Source organism: Strix uralensis, chromosome 15 (assembly GCF_047716275.1).
Source record: "Strix uralensis isolate ZFMK-TIS-50842 chromosome 15, bStrUra1, whole genome shotgun sequence".
Lineage (NCBI taxonomy): Eukaryota > Metazoa > Chordata > Aves > Strigiformes > Strigidae > Strix > Strix uralensis.
Window position 1 is genome coordinate 21,987,047 of NC_133986.1, and position 16,921 is coordinate 22,003,967.

The 16,921-nt window shown below is 49.4% G+C and overlaps 1 protein-coding gene across 1 annotated transcript; it reads left to right on the forward strand.

Annotated features, from left to right (window-relative positions):
- Window positions 1-727: 727 nt before the first annotated feature.
- LOC141950097 (acrosin-like) lies at window positions 728-15,214 on the forward strand. The gene is made up of 5 exons (XM_074884498.1): window positions 728-858; window positions 13,168-13,365; window positions 13,701-13,966; window positions 14,228-14,373; window positions 14,858-15,214. Exons 1-5 carry the CDS (start codon window positions 728-730, stop codon window positions 15,212-15,214), a joined length of 1,098 nt encoding a protein of 365 aa, XP_074740599.1.
- Window positions 15,215-16,921: the final 1,707 nt, after the last annotated feature.

Consider the following 16,921-nt stretch of genomic DNA (forward strand, 5'->3'; position numbering starts at 1 on the left):
ATCTGCGCAGGACCCTTCCCTGCAGGCCCAAGAGTGGCTTAGCTCTCCTGGCAAGCTTTGCCTTGAAGCAGCATGCAGTAACAGCTCAAAGTTTTGATAGCCAGCCAGCCTGTATGCTGGCACAGGAGGATGAGTCCAGATGATCCCCCTGTTCCCACAGAAGCCACAGCTGAAGTAGTTCACACTCCAGACGCTGGCCCGTGAGCCCTGCCCAGGCAGCCGCTCCCTACCTCTTTGGGAGAAGCTGGATTAACTGTTCTGCAGACTGGGCCTCTTCATTTCCTAGTCTGGGTGGAACACAGCAAACAAAGACAAGGCACAGGACTCTCCTGAGCAGTGTCCACTCACACATAGAACACTAAGAATTCACCTACACACAGGTTCTGTCTACAATACGGCTGTAACACCACATCCATATGCCTCAGTCCTCCGGCACAGTCCGTGCGATCCGTGCATTCAAGGCTGGCTTGACACATCCTACAGGAAAGGCTTTTATTAGGCAAGATCTATCATGCCCCAAACCACACCCCTGAACCAGATGAACTTCCCTAGACTGCAGTGGGAGCCCAGACACCTTCTTCAGGTGGACACACCTCGTCATAGCTGCCATGATTTCTACCATGAATGCCAGCAAGGAAGCCCATGTCTGACACTGTACTGATGGAGAACAGCAGGAGGCTGGTCCTGAGGGTATGTGTTCTCTCGCTGATGCTGAGCAGAAAGCATTATGCACTCTGACAGGATGCAGGAGACAGACCACAACCCAGATGACAACAATAATGAGTGCCTAGCTGTCGTTCCTGAGAGGAGGGAATCATCCAGTGATCCGCAGAGGAAGGTGAACAGCTTTGCCAGCAGGTCTGTTTAGACACTGTAGCCCAGAGAAGTACCACAGAACCCTGCAGGCCGAATTACCAATACAAAGGCAGTTACTGACTGTATGGGGGAGGGGAGCCACATAACAGGTTATGCTCCTTTTCCATCAAGACATCCTGCAATTTTTATCTAGGTACTGCTCCAATCAGCTTTTGAGTTCTTGCTGGGGGAAATGGGCAGTGGGGTAAGGACAGAGTTGGAAGGACATCGCTTGAATAAAATTTAAATGGATCAAATCAGTATTTTTAATTGCTAGCAAAACAAAGAAAAGAACCTGTAAGACAGCATGCAAGGTCAGTAGAGGACCCAGCTATTCATCTGGCAAAATACAGCCCTGAAAGACTAATACTCAAGAACTCATCTGGACCTAACAGATGTATGACATTCCTTCTCAGCCAGGTCAGAATCCTGAGATGTTGAAAGAAGATATACTGGATATACTGAAAGAAGATATCACTGGAAGAGACAAGAAATACAAGGCAGAGTAATCATAAAAAGCACTATACAGGAGAAGTGTCAGCTGGGACCGTTATTTGTCAAACTCCCCCAGATCACAGCTGTGACACTACCCTTACCGTGACACAAGCAGGACCCTTATGGTAATAGGTGCATGGGTGCTCTGGAACCTCTCCTGCCCAGCCGTGTCCCAGAAGTCTGTACACACGAAAACCAAGCTTAGAACGACACAACTTCCCAAGCCCTGCGTTCCTCACAACTTAAAGCCAGGACGCAAAGTCCAGTCCACCTACTCAGGGTCACAAATTAGGTTTCACCTCACTGATCTGAAAGATTCCAGGGCTGAGATTATGCAAAACTAGGGCCTTTTCTTAGCTAGGCTTAGCTATGAGTAGTGCAGACACTGAACATCGCTATAAACATACTAGCAAAAGAGAAGTCATCAGTAGACATGACTTGTAAAGGATAGTAAGACAGAGCTCGTCAAAAGTGCAAAGAGTGATAACAATATACGATACTTTATCACTAGAGATGACAACAGGAAACAACATCTAAACGTCTTGAAACAGCTTGATTTCTGACACAGTGATAAATAGCCAGGTGCCTGCCATGGGAATTGTTCCCTCTCCTTTCACAGGCAGGAGTGGCCTTGGGAGGGGAAGCATTTCCTCCAAACTGCCCGGGCAGGGGAAGGGAAGGTGATCACTGCTGTAGGGCTCGTTCTCTTCAGATCTGATCAAAGCACACTGGGATTTTGACCATTTAATGTAAAGAGCTGTGAATAACGGTATTCTTCTTGTTGTGGTCCTCAGAATCCTGACACTGTGGTCAAATCAAGTTATATTTTCACCCTTCCCAGACTATTAACCCAATCCCAGAATATCGTCAGTGCAACAAACTCTGTATTACCTTATTCATTTAGACCCACAAGATGATATGGCTTAGAGACACAGAACAAAGAACAGGCATTATGCAATGCTAATCCCCTTCAGCAAACAGCAGATTAAAAAACCTCCACAGAGTTCATGGCTGCTTTTTGTCCCTTCATGATTTTAGTAGATTTGTTTTCTTCCATTACAGATAGCAGACACTCTGTTCTACAAAGTGTCCCAAACACCCTACATTTTGGTGGGAGGGTTGCTGAGGGGATCAGGGATGAAGGACAGAAATCTACAGGCAGTGAAGCTTCATTAATTCCACTAATCACAGACCAATTTGTTTACAGGAAAGTTTTGTGGTTTGTTTGTTGTTTGCCTTACAAGGGTGAACAGGTGTCCTAATATCTTCTGTGTGTGGAGTAACAGAGGAGCAGCCACTACTGAGAGCGCTCTGCTCAGCCTCAATTCATGAATGGAAAAGTGATTCTGCATTCGACAGCAAGGATAAAACAGAATCCTGCTGTTCAGTGGGAGACAGAATCTAAGTATCCTGTAATATAGTTTGCTACATCACCACATGTCAGGCTTGACTTTCCTAATTTACACCAGTAAGTTCTTACAGAAGAATAAATCTTTTCAACTCAGGGCTTCTGATTTACACCAGGGCAAATGGAAGTGCAGGAGGCCCTTCTTATCCTAATAAAATGTGTCAGCTACTGTTAAATGCAGTAATGGCAGATACAATAACATGTTAGTATTGTATTGCAAGATAACAATATCAGCACTGGATTGAAAGGGGAAATCAGTTACTGTTTGTTGTTGTCATTTACACCACCATTCTCAAAAATCAATTAATTGGTTGCAGTGCTCTCCAATTCCAGCTGCTTTTTAATTAAAACAATGAATCAAACCACTACTAAAAAGAAATCAGAAGCACCCACTTTGGGGAAAAAGTTTTCAAAGGATGGCTTTAACATACGCTATTGCGTTCAATTTTAGGTGATACAAGGCCACACAGAAGGTATCATTTCCTTCAGTAAAGTCACACCTGAAACTATATGGGGAGTGTTTTTTCTCCTTCCGTTCCCAGATTCTTCCATGGTACAAGGGTGTTTGGCCGCAGATACATAGTTTGTAGAAGACAGTGCCAACAAAACACCAATCACAATGCAAAGACCCCTTGTCTAAATGATTCTCATTAACATTTTAAAAAAAAATTATTCCGTTTTTTAACAAAGACAGCCAGTTTAAAGGTGTTTGGGCTAGAGCTTTCAGCACTATTCTCATTTTCAAGCTGAAGTGCCCTCTGCTGGCCACGATTCCAGGTGCCTTTGCTCATACATTTCGTATGGAACTTTTTCTAAACATCAAACTTCGTTAGAAGAGGGCAGACTCCTATAACAATATATCATTTAACTGTTGAAAATGATTTTCCTTTTTACATCAACAGGATCTGCATTAGGGGAAATTATAAAGGGCATTTAAACTTTGCGCCAAGAATCGAAACTTCGTTGGCTTTGCTCAGGTGCTCTGATTCTGTGGATAGATGACAGGCAGGTGAATGAAGAAGAGAACAGCAAAACAGGTGGACCAGTGCTACAAACACAAAAGAGAAGATTAAGTGTGATGGAACAGAGACTGCAGAAGAGATTCAGCATGGAGATTCAAGAAGAGAGAGCATACAAAATCCATCCAGGAACTAAACCGTTAGGCAGCTACATCCTTCCTCTTCTCCATACTGCAAAATGTAGTTGCTAAAGGGTTTGTGCAGGTTTTGGCTGTCACAGCATTCAGAACGACAAAGACAGAGGGGCTAAACCCAAATATACAGGGGAAAAGACCCCCCAAACATTCAAAGAGGTTTTGGAAGAGAAAGTATATCCTGGATCAGTGGAGAAAGGGACAAAGAACACAAGTGACCTCAAATTCAGGTCCAAGATGCACTAGGAGAAAAGAAAGTTAGATATCATTTGAAGGGGAAAAAAAATAAATTAAAAAGTCAATAAAACCAGACTTTCCATTTGGCTAAATTAGATTTCAGCCCTGAACTTACCTAGGATGGTGAGGTCAGATTTCTCCACATCATTTCTCTGGTCAGCAGATGGGTAGGTCATCCTTTATTTCTCCTTCTGAACCTTCTCTCAATCTACAGATGCCTGTAGACTCGAGAGCTGCTTCCTCCGATTCCCTGGCGCTTTGCAGCAATCTAGTTCTTCAGAGCTCAGCGGGGGTAACAGGAGACTTGTCTGTCTTTGAGGACAGAGGACAGCTTCAGCCAAAGAATGTTAGCTTTGTGAAGCAGCAGTAAACTCCTGAGAGGTACCTGCCTGGACCCGAGGAAGAACAAATTACTCCCGAGCTGTTCCATCTTTTCCTGCTCTTACCTTGCCATCCAGATGCTTCGTGAGGAAAACAACGCAGAGGAGACATGTTTTCTTTCCCTTATATATTACAAGCCAAAAATGTGCATTTTTTTTAGGATAGGGTGTTTCTCTGGTAGAGATGAACAACAGCACTGAGGCAGTAAGAAGGATCTGTAATGCTGAGAACCACAATTAAAACTTAAAACTGATCTCAGGCTGCCCTATAAATCTTTCATTTTTCTTACCATTATCATTAGTTAGACTTGTATAACAAAACAAATATCATCTTTCAAAGGGCAGGTGGAGAAATCAGGTTTCATGCTTGCTAACTGAAAGACCTGATAAAGGAGACGAAGTATTAAGATGCATCCAGATCATTAAGTCTTTGTCTTCAAAGGATTTTCGTCATTAGCAAGTTACTTTTCATAGAATTTTTGGGTGCATGTTGAAAATATTTTATTGCCTTCACATTTAACATAAAGCTCAAACACTACAGAAAACTAATTTTCACTGTTTTGCTAAATCTGAAGCAGTTTTAGGCTATTAGGATCAGTTTCCTAGTGCATTACATGAACTTTAATGTCATCAGTGAGAGGGGGGAGGGATAATCAGGCTTAATAGGCTTAGCCAAAATACAGCCACTGGCATTCAACCACATGCCGATAGTTGCCAGCTTTCTGGATCTCTGAGGCTACTGCACCATCTCCAACGCTACTGTACGATAAATCAATTTTTTAAAAATGTAGCCATAAAACCAAGGTCAAACTGATATCCCCATAGCTAAAATGACCTTGCAATAATCAAAAGATGAACAGGTACCCTTCATTTTTCTGCTGAATTTAGACATGCACATAAAAAGATACTCATTTTAGTTCTGCTTTTCTAGCAATAGGTGGCACTATCAAATGCCACTTTCATAATTATCTACTGTTGCACCATAGCATTCTATATTCCAGTGGAAGAACAGCAAGGAACATGGCTGAGGTTATTTTTCTTTCTGCTTCCCCTAAACAGAACAGCAAATGCACCTTGCAGTTGTTTTGTTTTCTGTTTTAAACTGTAATCATGCTCAAATACATTTTTACACCAGTTAGAAACTTGAGAGAAATATGTTATTGTTTTTTAGAGTATGCTACTTTAGACAAGTGGCAAGCAGATAAACATGCTCCATGCTCCACCAATCTCTATGCTAATATTAATATTTTTAAAAATCATGGTTTTAAAAATAGATGTTCTGTCAGCACTTTCAACCACCTTTTTGTGACCTGTTAAAGTACATAATATCACTACTTTTCCCCTCAATTTCCATATTTTCCCAGATTTGTAGATAATACACACGGTTCGCAAATAACACATCTTCTTAGCTTGCAAAAGAAGCACTCTGCTACTCTTCCCCTTCAACTTGTTGACCACCTTTCTCTCTCTTCTTTCTCCAAACTCACCAGTTTCATTCTCTGTGCAACTGCCCGTGCTGCACCTTTCCTTCTCCTGCTCCAGGCATGCTGGCTCTGCAGGCCTGAGTTCAGAAAGATGCTTAACAGCTGCAGCACAGAGTCAGAACCCTGAGCTCAGTATTTTTGAGGCTGATCATGTACAAAACATTGTTTTGGAGATTTGCCACTTCTCCAGTGTAATTTTTGAAGCCCCAACTCTCATAGAACATGCTTCTCACCTGAGCTGTTTGCATAAGGGATAGACTTCATAAGAAAGAAAAGTATTCCAGACTAAGTCTCTTTTGGATTTGAATTTCTTTTGTTTCAAAGTAAAATGCGCTGGAAGCCCAGAAAAAACTTCTGTTTGTCTCAAAGCAAGGAAAGAATTAAACACCAAAGCTGTTTTCTGAAGTCTTTGGGTTATTATGGCAAAAGCATCAAATCGGTCTTAAAATTGCTACGTGCCATTAGGCAACCTTCTACTTTCTCCACAGATCAGCCACTTCCCTGCAATTTCACAGCACTGTCTAAGGCAAAGTGTGCCCAGACTGCACCGACAGCGAGCTGACACGACACACTTCATGTTCCATTGCCCACTGTCCTTAGCTGTTGGTGACTCAACTGCTGTTCCCACAGAATAACGACACGCTTGGCCTCTGCCTGTGACTCACGTGTTGCTACAGGGCTTCTTTTAACTGAAACACACAGCGTGTACTTTCTGTTTTGGAGCAACAGCCAAACATGTGGTAGAGAACTTATTTACAATGCACACAGTGACAAACAGACGGCATCCTAGGAGGAAAAAAAAGGATTTCAATAGATTTTTAAAAAAGTTTTTAATTTACAGTGCAAGTTAAAGGATGCAAACCAAGCAATAAAGCAGATACAACTGACTGTTCTTTTAGAATTGAAAGAAACACTTAAGTGATATTTCTCATTAGCTACATCATTTAAGGTTCATCTTAATTTAGTCCATGGACTGCAAGATTAGAGGATCAATCTTGTCTCTGTTGGTGTAAATGGCCGTGTTTGCTGTGGCTTTAGTCAGTCAGGGTTATTCCTGACTCCAGTGATTTACATAACACCAGACAGAATGTTTTTCTTTTGTTGCCACAGCAATTCACCTGCTACAGGTTCTGCAGTTTTGGGGGAGGCGACTGCTCAAACATCCACTCAATTCCCCCAGAGCTCAGTGACATTGTTCCACATTTCTGAAATACCGATTGGGTGAACCACGACACTCACGACTTTCTAACAGCAAAAAAATGCAGCGGCTTCCAAAGCACTGCACAAATGGAGAGTGGGAGCAGCGATCTGCACGGCAGCAGGTCTGATCCATGTACACACTGACATGATCAGGAAGTCTGTACAAAATGTGCCTGGAAGTCTTTTTGTAATGCTGATTTCAACTATAAACCTGTCCCTGTCGCTGCAGTATCGGGTGGATTCACGTTATGTTACCTTGTTTTCTGGGTGAAATTAGTATAAAGCAGCTGAAAGAGCTCAGACTATGATATGAATTAAACCCAGACTAACTCTATAGAAAATCTCACGAGATTCTCAGATCTCAGGCATAAACTACAGCACAGCTGCTGTGAAGTGCACACCACATACAGCACCAGGGCCACGCACACACGCCGACACAGCCAGTTCCTTCTGGAAGGAATCCCGCCAGCACAGACTGACGGCGGTGCGCGGTCGCTCCGTGTCAAAGGAAACCGAGCTGCCTACTAGGAAGTGTAATTTGGAGCAGTTGCAGTGTTGATGTGTTGAATCTTTTAGAAACTGGTAGGAGAAAAAGCCAACTGCTAACGAACCAACATAATATGAAGTAAACTAGGATAGGAAGCCAACTGATGATTTAAGCAATAGTTTTCCCAATACAATGTCATGCAAATGCCCTAGAACATAGCAAGGAACCTGCTTTGCTTTCAGAAAGAGCCAAAATCCAGTGCCTTTGGTGTAAGAGGCAGCATTCATGTCTAAACTTAGGGCAAGAACATTCTTGCATTTGACAATGCCTTTCTAAGGTCTTGCTGTCATTAAAAAAGACAAATGAATAAGATAAAGCTTTCTGAAATTAGGCAATGCTAGGTTATTTTTTATCTAGATTAACTCCCTTATCCCTTCCATGACACAGCTGCACAAATGCTTGTAGTGGCAGAAAGCAAAAGACTAAGATGAAAGGCCAGCTTGGAAAGCAGAGAGGAGAAGACAGATACTACCTTTTTGCAGTAGCAGCGCTGAAACTGTGGCCTGAGACATCTTGCTACTGAAAACTTCAAGTCCTTTTAATCTTGTGCAACATATCTGAAATCAGCCAGAGGTAATGCTGACTGTCCTTGAATTCATCCTGCATTATGCTTACAGAAGCTTAATTAAATTAGCTCTTTGGTGTGCACATGCTCATTACAACTGACTGTACTCTGTGTTTAAAAAACAAACCCAATAATCTTCCTTTGGAAACACATGCTTTCATCAGGTGCACAGGTGATAAATAAAGTAATTTTCAGCAGATTATTGACTTCAGGTTTGTCAGTCAGTTATGTAATTTAGAATTCCAAGCACATACACCAGTGCCCTGAAATCAATCCTGTGGGTCACCACTGTGTCTGTTACAATGCACACTCCCTTTTCGCTGATATACACCTCTGCACCTCCATCCCATCAGAGACAGGCAGCTTTTCACCTCCCCCAGTATAATGCACACGCATTGCCATACTATCAAACCCAAATCCAAGATTTGTTAAATACGCTTCTTCAAAAATCACTGAAACTCTTTCACATCCCATTTAATCTTTGCATTCTTCTTCTCTAAGGGTGAATATAACTTCCCAGCTTCCAGCAGTCTGGAGATAATTCTGGACAAGCCTCTAAGTAATTAGCTGGGGAGCAAACTTTCTTTTTCCATCAGCAATGCTAGTGAGAAAAAATAAGAAAAATGCTACGGTGCTTTTTGTTAGCTGTAATGGTGGGAAAAGCTGAAAAATTTGTGGTGAGTGTTTGCATGTCAATTAGAAACAAGAAGAAAAACCAGATGATTAGTTATTATTCCTACTATACGTCTCCAAGGTAAATCTAAGCAACAGAAAATGAGAAGTGGAGACAAGATGACTTTAAGAACTGCCAGAAGTGTTTCACGTCCCAGTATACTCACTTGTTTATGGCTCCTTCAGTTCTGCAGGTCAAAGATTCCCAGAAACTTGTAAATCATACTTACCCTAGGTATTGCACATCCCTAAGTGACTACACACCTACAGCCTCTTTGCACTATTTGCTCGAGCCGGTGCTAAATACTCCACTCCTAGGCTAGCAGAAAAGGCAGGTATCTCCGTAGAAACCTGCAGCTTGCTGAAGTGTGTGTGCAGGTGGCACAGAAATATCTACTTCCCACAGGCACTTAACAAGAACATACTTGCTCAATAATTACACACAGTGTAATTTAATTACACACAATGTAATTTAATAAAATATTGCAGTCTGGTAAAGGAGAAGGAAGAGTGCTGAATTTCCCTTTCTTTCCTGATGGTTTGCAGGGAGCCCAGCACAGAGTACCAAGTGCTGAACACGGAACCTTCTGGATGATGCTGGAATTGCTTTCTGCACACGAGCTCTGCTCTCTGCCACGGGAATATCAATGGCAAGACAAATTGTTTTGACCAGCTGAAATAATCTAAGCTTTAATCAACAGTGGTGAAGGACAGTTATATGCTTTGCTTATCCTCGGCATAGTTTCGGGCAGTTTGGAAACAAGTGCTTAATATTAAACAATTAATTTCTTTCAAACGGTCACACAGAGATATTCCCAGAGTCTTATTACTTGAATTTACAGGCAGCAGTATTGCTGAGGTAAAGGACTTTACTCAGCCCCATGGAGTTACAGATGAGGACAGACACTGAAGACTCATCAAGGAAAGCTATTCATTAAAGTTTCAGTGTTTGTTTCACAGCGCCTCTGCCAGCGGTCATTTGTGCAGTGGGAGGTGGGGGGTTAATGCAGCCCCTGCCCCATGAGCCGATACTAACGAAAATTGTCTGGAAGCAACAATCAGCATGTTGATGGGGTGATTGCGCACCAGGTGAAAGAACCCAGTTTTGGGACAACAAACACACACGCACACCCTGACTGCACACCAACACACACACACACACACACACACACACACACACACACAGACACTCCCTGACTGCAGACCAACACACACACTCCCATGGACGGCACTCCTCAGCCTCCTGCTGCCACTGCTCCCAGCCTCTTGCCGCTCCATCCCCTTCAGTTGCTCCACACTGGAACCCTGTCCCAAGCCCACCAGACCCCCCCCACCCCCAGCTAACCCAGCTCAGCCCTAGAGCTACCCTGCAGCTCTGTCCCAGTGACCCCTCTGGCTAACGGGGCGCTGGGGCAGCCAGCTGTGGGCTGGGGAGATGACCAGCCCTGCTTGGAGGGCAGCTCAGTGCAGCCTGGGCTCGGTGCTGGGTGTCCAAGCTGAGGCCTCTTGACAGAAAGCCAGACTTGGTCAGGGTGGGACCGTGACACAGCATCATCTCCAGAGCCAGAACAGCTCCCTTCAAACCATGGTCCAGCTCAGCTGGAGGTGTGTGGTGCAGCCCTGGGTGGGAACAGAGCTGGGAGCTGCAGCACCATCGCGTGCCAGGGGCCAGGAGCGCAGCAAGAGGGGGTTGGGATGGACGGTCCTGGCAGCTTCAGAGGCAGGACCTTGTGCAGCCAGTGCAGAACGGACACGTCTAGGTGGGAAGCAGCTCAGGGTGTGCATGCTTGAGCACGTCCAGGTCCTTCATGACTCCGGGAGGTGGAAATGTGGCCGGCGGTTGGCAGGCCTGGTCCTCTTGTAAGGTCTGTCAGGGGTGCTGGGGCTGATCAGTCAGGGGGGCTGCAAGCACACGCCATCCACAGGACTGAAAGGGTCTCTCTCTCCTCTTGCTCGGGAGCTAGGCCAGCTTCAAGTTCAGCAGGGAATGGCACACGCATGCAGCACTGCCACCCGTAGCTGGCCCTAGACACGGGGTGTTTCCAACTGACAGGTCCCTCTGACCTGTGTTCCCTTCTGCCATCGCTAGCAGCCAGGCCTCGGGAACCACCCCCCCCGGGTACAGAGTGGGGCCACGCAGAAAAGGATTTGGAACTCACGTGTGAGTAGCTCCTTGATCCCCCCTTCTCTCCATTTTCTGTGCTTATACATCCTCCTCATCTTCCCCGACTCCTCCCTTTCTCCGCCCTTATCTCCTCTCACACAAGGGACCCACCCCTGGTTGTTTTTCCCCCTTGCTCCCAGGTTTGCTCCATCTGTGAACACATTTGGTGTTTCAGGTGCTATTAGTGAGGTCACCTTGGACTTCCATGGCATTCCTCATGCTGTTTCCTGGGTACTGCTGTCCCTGCCAGATTCCTCTCCCTAAAATGACCCCATCTCTTCCTTCAATTATCTGTGAACCGCGGCCATCTCCCACATCATTCTCCCTTAACCACCTGCCAAATCTGGTGCTGGAAGAGCAGAGAATCCACGGAAGACAAGATGCCTTCTCTCAGGCCACCTTCTGCCTGCTCTGAGCAGATCTGGGGCACCACCTTCAGGCCAACTTTCAGAAACCGAAGCGGCCTTGAGTCCAGTTTGGGGCCCAGCCCTGGTGCCTCTGAAGCCGTGCTACACCTCAAGGGCCCTGAGAGCAGCTGTTCCACTTTCAGACGGAGCCTGCCCTGGCATCCTAGGGACCAGGCTGGGCACTCAGCTGTGTGCCTTATGTCTATCCACACAAGCCAGGATGCCAGCAGGGAGCTCCCACAGCTTTCGTGAGCTTTGAGGCTGCCACTCTTCAAGCCACGGCCTCCAGGGACCCAGCCCTGCTCGGCAAAGGCAACGCAGGTGGCTGGCTCCTGCTTCTCTCCCGTGACTGCCCTGCACGGCCGCATGTGAGCACGGCTCCGCCATACAGCTGCAGAAGGCAGACTGACGAGCTGAGGCCGATCCAGGATTGACCAAAGCCATGGAGAATGGCATGTGGGGCTGAGAGCAGGAGCAGCCTTCTCTGTTTAGGGCTTGCAGTTGCCTGTCGTCGGCCACGTGTACCAGGTGCCACAACCGCCCTTGTCAATGCTGGCCCAGAACAGCAATAGAGCGCACAGACAGCAAGGACAGGAAGCCTGCCAGAGGGGGGTGCTGGGGCTGACATGGCCAGTGTGGACAGTGCTGCATCTGTGCCGGAAAGTTGACACTGCTTGGGTCTGCTCGGTTTATTGCACTCGCACATCACTGCTTGCCTGCCGCGGCTGTAACCAGATCGGCTCTGCAACACCCAAAAGTGCGTACTGCCTGTAGTAGTCACGTTCTCTGGTGTACGTTTGTTGGGAAGGACCTGGTGGCAAAGGGCTGCAGAGAGCAGGGGGCAGTGAACTCCCCGAAGAGGCTGTGGTGCCACACTGGGTTTTTTCCTGCTCGCCATTGGCAGGCGGTGCTGGGGGCCGACGCTGCTGCCTGCCACAGGGCCTGCACACCCCGTCCCGCAAGCCGAGCATTCAGCGGGGTCTGTCGGGGGTGTCCGATCCCAGCTTCTGCCTCCCCTCCTGCTTGGAAACCCCCATGTTTTCCCCCCCCGCCCCTAGAGACCACCGTGCCCAGCCCCCGGAACCAGCGACACTGTGACATCAGCCCCGTTGCCAAGGGCACCACCGGCACCGCGAGCCCTGTGGGCACTCTGTCAGCTGCTGCACTGGTGGTGACAAGCCCTCGGTTCTGGCAGCTGGCACATGCCGCTGGCAGCGATGCGTTTGCTCCCGCTCCTCATCCTGCTGGCCCTGTGCTGGCCTGCGCACGGCGCCTGGGACAGCTGTGGGTAAGTGGCCGAGGCTCTGGGAGGGAGCTTGGCAACCTGATGGGGTTCCCTGGAGGGTGCCTGCTTGTCCCCCGTGGCCACACCACGGCTTCCTCAGCCCCATGCGGGAGCCTCGGCTCCTCGCAGCACCCGGGCTGCTGGCACAACTCGCCTGCGGGGCTAAAGCAGAAACGGGGGCGGCCGCCCACCCACCCCACGGGGCTCCGTGGCCTCACTGTCCATGCAGCACCTCGTGGGGAGGGCAGACGGCTGACCTTCAGCCGGGACAGCAGTAAGCCATAGAGCAGGACGGTGATGAGTTTCTGGTTACAGGACCTGCGGGCTGCGGCCCATGGCTGCTCACTCCGGCACCTCGCGCGTCGTGGGGGGCACAGACGCCCAGCCAGGGGCCTGGCCCTGGATTGTGAGCATCCAGGATCCCTACGCAGCAGGCACGGGGCACATATGCGGAGGGTCCCTCATCAGCCCGCAGTGGGTCCTCACAGCAGCCCACTGCTTCATCAAGGCCAGGTAAGGAGGGCCAGGAACGGGGATATCCCCCCAGCACTCGCAGGTGCCCCGTCCGCAGCATCATGTGCTACTCCCGTCCCCTTTTCTTGCGGTACACCCAGTGCCTGGGCACTGCAGAGCCTGGCTGAGAGGCTGCTCAGGAGAGGGCTGGGCTCCTGCCACGGCTTCCTACAGCCTCCAGCTCGACACGCCATGAGCCCAAGGCATGCAGGGGCAGTCGCAGCTTCCGTAGTGTGCTTTCCTCTCCCCCATGTGAAGCAGGGGGCAGGGAACTGCTGGGCTGCTGCAGCATGTGGCTCCTCTCCCTCTGAGCCCTCTCCCCATCTGCCTTCCAGGCACATCACCATGTGGCGCGTGGTGATCGGGGCCACCCAGTTGACTCATCTGGGCCCGGAGGCCCAAGTGCGCAACATTAAACGGCTTCTGGTTCACGAACACTACAGTAGTATCTCGGAGGAGAACGATATTGCGCTGCTGGAGTTGGACCAGCCTGTCCAGTGCAGCTACTACGTACAGCTCGCCTGCGTGCCCGACGCCTCCCTGCGAGTGTCCAAGCTGACGACCTGCTACGTTAGTGGCTGGGGGTCCACGACGGCGAGAGGTGAGTTCCCAAAAGTGCTCGTTTCCCGAGTGCGAGCTCGGCACACGGGGGAGGTGGGCTTGGCTTCCTGACAGCAGGGCTGAGAACCAGAGTGCGGCTGCGGGGTCGTGTGCCCATAGAGACATGGGCCTGGCCCAGGGCCCATGGCCAGACAGAAGGGCAACGCCAGTGCAAAGCCAAGCCCCAGGGAAGGGCTCACCCAGACAGGGCAGGAGACCTGGCAACGAGCTGCTGGGTGTTAATTCCTTTCTGTGCTCACAGCCGCAGGATCAACGGATGTCCTGCAGGAGGCCAAGGTTCACCTCATCAACGTCCGCCTCTGCAACAGCAGCCGGTGGTACGCAGGGGCCGTCCACCCCCACAACCTGTGTGCTGGCTACCCGCAGGGCGGCATCGACACCTGCCAGGTAGGAGCCTGCGACAAGGCAGCGCCCAGCGGCACAGGCAGCCCCGGTACAGCCGCCCAGACACACCCCGGCACGGCCTTTGCCTGGCCAGTCGCCCTCCCACCGCTGGGTCCCCACCGCTGGCGGGGCTCACCTCCCCTTCCCCAGCTGCAGGCCCTTGCCCAGGGCCCCACTGGTTCCAGAGGCCCGGGACTCTGCCCAGAAAGCCCATCCAGCGCTCCTGGCAGCCCCGAGGTCCAGATCCCAATCCCAAAACATCCCTCTTGCACACAGCCAGCATCGCTGTGCAGAGATGAGAGAGAGCCCTACCCCACAGGCTTACTACCCTCTCCCTGACAAGGTGCTGCAGGCCTCAGCACTGAGCAGAGCCTCTCTGTGCAGCGGATGCAGCCCTGGCAGGTGCTGGCAGAGAGAAGGAGCCAGCCCTAGTGCTGCCAGTGGCCACCTGACACCACCTGAACCCTCCCTCTCTCCTCTGCTGCAGGGTGACAGCGGTGGTCCTCTTGTCTGCAAAGATAAGAATGCTGACCACTTCTGGCTTGTTGGGGTGACCAGCTGGGGGAAAGGCTGCGCAAGAGCAAAACAGCCTGGAGTCTACACCTCCACTCAGCACTTTTATGACTGGATCCTGGTACAGATGGGGCTGCACCCAGCAGCAACGGCTCCTCCAACGCCACAGCCAGTCTTCACATCAACACCCTTTCAGAAGCCGAGGCCAACAACGCAAGCGGGCAGCTCTACGGCCTGTCCATTTCCACGCCAGAAGCTGGCGGAATTCTTTAAGCTGCTGCAGGAGCTCCTGCAGGGCCTGTGGGGGAAAGAGGCTCCAGCAGCAGCATGAGCAGGACCCAGCTCAAGCTGCAGCGCACCGCGACCATCTGCTGGGGCACTGCCTGCTGATCCAAAGGCAGCCTCAGTGTCAAAGGCTGCTCGGTCCTGCCCACACACACAAATGCTCCAGTTGAGCATTCCAGTTGTTGAAATAAAGTTGCTGGTTTTCACCATGCTGCAGTCCAATTCAGTCTCCTGTGCAAGGCAAGGATTCCATGCCCGGCACCTGCAAAATGAGGCTGCAGGCAGCCAGGTCGGGCACAAAGGGAAAGAGTCACTCCGAAGGGCTGGTCAGAGGGGAGGGTGAGGGTGTGGTGGAAGAGGGGGGCGAAAGGTCTTGGGGACAGCAGTTGGAAACGCAAAGTGTCTTACGCCGGCTACTGGTGGGACTCTTGTGTGTGTGTGCGTGTGTGTGTGCGTGTGCACAATGCACCAGTGAACTTGAAACTGGACTCTCTTGTGACACAGGAGACACAGATCTGGAAAGACCCACGGTTTGCCCCGATGACTGGGTAAGGAGCTTGACATCCAGCCATGGATATTACATGGACTTAATTTCCATACCGTTAGTTGAGGAATCTCTGCACGTGCTGTGCTTATGAATCGAGGGAGTGAAGGTGTGTTTATGTTTCGCTAGTAAACACCCAATCCTGATCATCTGGAAAGGCAGAAAAGGACTGGCCTGTGCTCATGTTTATGTAAGCGGTGGGTACGAGTACATGGGCGCTGGTAAAGGCATCGCTCTGCCTGTGTCAATCTGTTTTGCCGTTCACATTAATTGTGTAACTCTGTGTGTGTGTTTGTTTACGCGCTCTTTGGACGCAGCAGAACGTGGGAACAGCAGCAGCCACATCCATCAGACTGGGACAGGAGAAGCCTCCGGGGTGTGAGAGTCCACCGGTGGGACCGGAGAGTCCACCAGCTCTCGTGGACCTGAAAGGAGAAATCCCCCGTGTTCAGAAGTCTGCTGGATCTGGCTGCTCTGTAACAGAACGGGGAAGGGGGCCCAATGAAACTCTGCAGCAGAGACGATGGTGTGGACAGAGAGGCAGCAGTGCCTGGGCTGTGGAAACAATGGGGAGGGCTGGCAGCTGGACTGGCACTGGACAGTCACTGGGCTGCCTGCTAACAAAAGGGCAGGAAGGATGCAAGCTCAAAGCTTTATAAAAAAAGTGATTTGGTGTTTGTTTTCTCCAGTAGGTACCATTAAAGCATCTGCGCAGGACCCTTCCCTGCAGGCCCAAGAGTGGCTTAGCTCTCCTGGCAAGCTTTGCCTTGAAGCAGCATGCAGTAACAGCTCAAAGTTTTGATAGCCAGCCAGCCTGTATGCTGGCACAGGAGGATGAGTCCAGATGATCCCCCTGTTCCCACAGAAGCCACAGCTGAAGTAGTTCACACTCCAGACGCTGGCCCGTGAGCCCTGCCCAGGCAGCCGCTCCCTACCTCTTTGGGAGAAGCTGGATTAACTGTTCTGCAGACTGGGCCTCTTCATTTCCTAGTCTGGGTGGAACACAGCAAACAAAGACAAGGCACAGGACTCTCCTGAGCAGTGTCCACTCACACATAGAACACTAAGAATTCACCTACACACAGGTTCTGTCTACAATACGGCTGTAACACCACATCCATATGCCTCAGTCCTCCGGCACAGTCCGTGCGATCCGTGCATTCAAGGCTGGCTTGACACATCCTACAGGAAAGGCTTTTATTAGGCAAG

Bases quoted from the DNA above. Each gene is read 5' to 3' on its own strand.
- LOC141950097 (XM_074884498.1), top strand. From the start codon at position 728: ATGCACTCTGACAGGATGCAGGAGACAGACCACAACCCAGATGACAAC. The intron at 13,366-13,700 runs GTAAGGAGGGCC...TCTGCCTTCCAG, and splicing joins CACTGCTTCATCAAGGCCAG to GCACATCACCATGTGGCGCG. The intron at 13,967-14,227 runs GTGAGTTCCCAA...CTGTGCTCACAG, and splicing joins GGGGTCCACGACGGCGAGAG to CCGCAGGATCAACGGATGTC.